Source organism: Hesperophylax consimilis, chromosome 7, assembly GCF_061612785.1.
Source record: "Hesperophylax consimilis isolate HC1 chromosome 7, BYU_Hcon_1.0, whole genome shotgun sequence".
Classification (NCBI taxonomy): domain Eukaryota; kingdom Metazoa; phylum Arthropoda; class Insecta; order Trichoptera; family Limnephilidae; genus Hesperophylax; species Hesperophylax consimilis.
In genome coordinates this window covers 12,521,398-12,526,227 of record NC_142842.1, presented here as the reverse complement: position 1 = coordinate 12,526,227, position 4,830 = coordinate 12,521,398, and the positions used below count along the sequence as shown (strand labels likewise).

The following is a 4,830-nucleotide window of genomic DNA, read 5'->3' as shown; positions in this document are numbered from 1 at the left end:
CGTATACTTTGCCAGACGAACCATGAATTATGGGAAAGGAACGGAACATGATTCGTGGTTCGGCGCATTTCGACGATTAGCGCATCGGCTCGCAAGTGTGTACGCAGCATTGGAGTTTTCTTCTACCTCTACTCATGAATCGTTCGGTAAAAACACTGAAGATACAATTTTTTTATTTGCATGGTGTGTTTATCTTTTTTTTACATAAACAATATTTTTTAATTTATTCAAAGAAAAATTATAAAATGATTGTTTTAATAAACCATTGTTGTTTCCTTACTAAAATTCTGAATAGAAAGCTAACATGAAACATGGTTTTTACATGTAATTTTTTTACGTAACTTCAAAACAGTTTTTTTTATCCCTGAAACTGGAAAACCATGGATTTTTTTTAATACTATGGCAACACTACTTTTTGTTCTTTGAATTATTTCTTATTTCAGTCGGTTAATTTCATAATATTTCACAGTCATTTTTACAACTCGAACTCGAACAGTCCTACAGGAACAGTTCACTTGCAATTTGATAACACTATTATTAACATGTGGATTTCATTTTTGAAGACTTTGTCAAAGCTGGTGAGGATATGTCTGCTATTGCTCAGTATATTTAAATAGGGTATCAAGTTATCACCGAAATTCTGAATTTGCATTGAAAACTCATAAATTCCTGCACTATTATTTGGTAAGTTTATGAAATCTCAAATTTTGTTTCAGATGCTTAAATTTATGGTAATTATTTCCCTAACCGCCGCACTTTAAGGCACGCACAAATGATGGAAATTACACTTTCTTTAAACAATTACTACAATGAACAACTAGTTACATGCATAAAATAGGTTATCAGAAGTAGAAAATGGCGGCAAAGGGATCGTTTTATACGGTGAATTTGGAACTTTTATTAAATAAAAATGTAATTATTATGCATATTTTACCATCTATTCCTGCGTAAATCGTTGTTTCTTGTAGAAATTTTGTTGAAACGAAGTGTAATTTCCATAAAATGTGCCCATTAAAAGTGCTGCGGTTAGTGAAATATTTACCCCTCTTGTCTCCAATGTAACTAACTATATAACGCAGGTTGTCAAGTATCTACTTACATTATATCCGAGATTACAGGTATGCTTTTTGGATTACGAAAATTAATATATACATTAGTATGCTTAAACGGGAATCCTTGCAAAAAAACATGATTACATTCTTTCGCAGTGAACAATACGTTCTTAGAAAACCGAAGATAAGTTCGTGATAAAATTCAAAAGCAAAAATCATTAAATCCAAATTCGAAAAGATTCAGTAATAATCAAGAAGTAGTTGGTACAATATCTATTTGCGTAGATTTTTTTCTGCTGGTGAGTTTTTTTGTAATCAGTGACTAGTTTTTATTTTTTATTTGAATGCTCTGCGTTTAGTTTGATTTTCACGAAAACGGTGCTATATAAATTATTAAAAAAATCTGTTTAATTTTATTCTACGGATTACTAGGGACTTCAGAAGGATCTATTGTAATAACCCTAGTAAAATAAGGGGTCAATAAATTGTGTTTTTGCTTGCAGATACTGAACTAAATTTCATCGGAAAAAACCCGAAATATTAACCATACGGAAAAGTTTTACCATTTCAATTAGGTAAGTACCTACATAGTTAATTCATAATAATATTATTTAATTATAAAATCACTATTTTACATTAGGTTATTATGAATAATAAAAAATACGCTTTGGATAGATTGAAGGTTTTCCAAAAATTATTAAAGAAAAATATCAAATTATTCACAATTTAGAAAGTCTATTTCAACTGTTTACCATAGTACGGGGAAATCCCGCGCGTGGCGGGTGCGCAATATGTAAAACAATTAAAGATTTATTCAAATTATACGCTTTGGATAGATTGAAGGTTTTCCAAAAATTATTAAAGAAAAACATCAAATTATTCACAATTTAGAAAGTATAAAAGCAAGTCTATTTCAACTGTTTACCATAGTACGGGGAAATCCCGCGCATGGGGGGTGCAAAATATGTAAAAATTTAAAGATTTATTCAAATTTTTCAACTTTCAGATAAATATGGCACCGTCAACTGAAGGGTGGATTATAATTGGAATCACTGGAATTACTTGCGGCGGAAAAACCACGCTGGCCAATAAAATCCGCGATAAATATCAAACTGACTGCACGGTTCTGTGTCAAGATCAGTACTTTATCCCTTACGATGATCCCCGTCAGGTCAACGTTGTAGGGCTAAATCATATCAACAAGGACATCATGGGCTGCATGGACATGGAAGAAATGCACAGAGACGTCCTTAAAATAACCCGGGAAAATATTTCGAAAAACTCTCCAAATATCTTGGTACTTGAAGGATTTTGCTTGCTAAATTTCAAGCCAATCGCAGATATGTGCACACTAAAATATCATATTTATTTGACTAGGGAACAGTGTTTTGCGAGAAGAAGTGTCAGAGTTTACCAATTTCCGGACCTTCCCGAATACTTTGGGCTGTGTGTCTGGCCTGAGTATCTCACATACGCCAAGGAATTGGAGATGCAAGAAGACATCGTCTCCATGAGCGGAATGGACGAACAACTACACGTTGGAGTTCTGAAGGATATAGAAAATCTTTTGAAAAAATAAGCCGTAAAAGTCTTGTTTTTATAAAATTTGCTAATAATCTTCGGTATATAATGAATTAATTGGACGTTTTGGTTTTATTTCCATGTTTTAAACAAAAACAGTTTGTTTTCGTGAGTAGGTAATTATTTTGCGCAAAAGTGAAGGAATGATATCATATGACTAACTAACCATCACGCCGTTTCCCCGTAGGTTTAGGCAGAAAGGACGGACCGCCAAACAACTCGGTCCTGGCACCAGTGGCGGCTCGTGACTTTTGGGTATACTAGAGTGCTAATATTAAATAAAATGGCATTATTGATGTTGTTGTAGACGAAAATGTTTTTTTAATTTTTTTCAAAATTTAATTTTTTGTATGAATATTTTCGGGAAATTTCAGCTTGGCAGTTCATTACACCCATTTCCTGAAAATTTTCATACAAAAAATCGAATTAAAAAATAAATAACGTTTTCGGCTACAAAAACAACAATAATTGCATTTTTTAATATTAGTACTCTATTACTCACAAACGTCACGAGCCGACACTGCTTGGCACACATTCCTTGTCTCTTTCACATTCATACATCGTCTCATCGACTGTTCTGTTATTCCGACTTTTGACTTGGCCCGACTCAAGTATCTTGTTACATTTATTACCTAATTATTGCATATTAAAAAAGTAAGTGTGTATACACAGATTAAACATACGGGTATGAAAGCACACCTCGTTTTTATTAGATATCATATATCTTCGTTATGTCATGTACGTTGTCCTGGGAAGCAAATTATTATTTAGACACTATCTTAATGATTATTATAACTAATACTAACCTCTATTTTTATCACCAATCTTACAGCATGTATGGATTAATAATTTCATAAAACGATTTCCATACACACAGATTTCCAAAAAAAACCGTCGCAAACCAAATTTATGAAATTCTTATTTCAACTATACAGCTAGTGCCGTAAGTTTTGCGTCGCAAACAGAATTTTATAAAAGGTTTCGGAAAATTACAAAAAAATCCGGATTCCGGACACCCGCTGGAAGACAATATATTGAATGTTAAATATAAAATAAATAAATTATTGTTGTTTACTCATAGATTTTTAATATTGCAACGTGTTTTTTTTAAACCAACACTGTGTGCCTAATTTTAGACTAATTAATTTCAGTTATCAAATAATATTATTTTAGTTAGAAATTTTTATTACTAATAATTTGATTATTTTCACAAAATTAAAAATATTTTCAATGCAACTTGTCATTTTCTTTCTTTTGATTCATTCAATCCTCATCATTTCCTTACTGAGTATCATAAATAAACCACTCACCTAAATACAATAACATTATTTTCCTGTTGAACCTAACAGATTGCTTAGAGAATTCTGTAATTGTTCTAACGGTATTTCAATTGAAAATGCACCAACGGACGATTTACCGGCCTCTGTGTCACCTCGAGAAGACCCTCCACACAGCATCCACAAATATGACATAGGCCATGAGGGAAATTATATTCGTCAAGGATTCCTGAAAAACAAACCATTGAAAATACAAACTGATTTATTTGCGTCTCTGTTTATAATACCCACGTTTCGCCATATTATTTGATGTAAATATATTTTCATATAATTCTTTTATTAATTTCAATATATTGCGTATTTTATATATTTGTTTATTTATACATAGACAGTGTTTTATGATTTATGATAGGAGTGATAAGAAGGAATGTTAAATTATACATGGTTAACCTTTAACTATGGACGTGAAAAAAAATCACACTCCCATGGACGTCGGGTCACACAGACCCCTTCATAAAATTCTTCTAATTTTCAAACCTGGACCAATCTGACTTTAGCAAGGAGTTTATATGTATAAAGTATTTATAAATAAAAGATCGAGTAATAAAAATAATCAACTTTTATTCATATTTTAATAATTATCTCCAAATTTAACAAACCTAGTCAGTTTTCAGTCTTAATTGACTTGAGATTATATTAAGGCTCCTTAATTATAGTAGGTATTACAAAAATCAAAACCAATAATTTTTCATAGCTAATAAAAGAAACAGTAACAAAAAGTCATAAAAAAAACTTCTGAAAGAAATAAAATAAAAATTCTCACAAGGATCAAACTTATGTAAAATTACTGGCACTCAGAACATAGAGGCTTGGAACACTGAAGACAAACTGGCTTCTTGCAGTTAATACAGGCATGGGTT

At 31.6% G+C, this 4,830-nt stretch overlaps 1 protein-coding gene across 1 annotated transcript; it reads left to right on the top strand.

Moving 5' to 3' along the window:
- Positions 1-507: 507 nt before the first annotated feature.
- Positions 508-2,631, top strand: LOC149422316 (nicotinamide riboside kinase 1-like). The gene is made up of 3 exons (XM_089633559.1): positions 508-684; positions 1,556-1,627; positions 2,059-2,631. Exon 3 carries the CDS (start codon positions 2,065-2,067, stop codon positions 2,629-2,631), a length of 567 nt encoding a protein of 188 aa, XP_089489685.1. The 5' UTR covers positions 508-684; positions 1,556-1,627; positions 2,059-2,064.
- The last annotated feature ends 2,199 nt before the right edge of the window (positions 2,632-4,830 follow it).

Bases quoted from the DNA above. Each gene is read 5' to 3' on its own strand.
- LOC149422316 (XM_089633559.1), top strand. From the start codon at position 2,065: ATGGCACCGTCAACTGAAGGGTGGATTATAATTGGAATCACTGGAATT.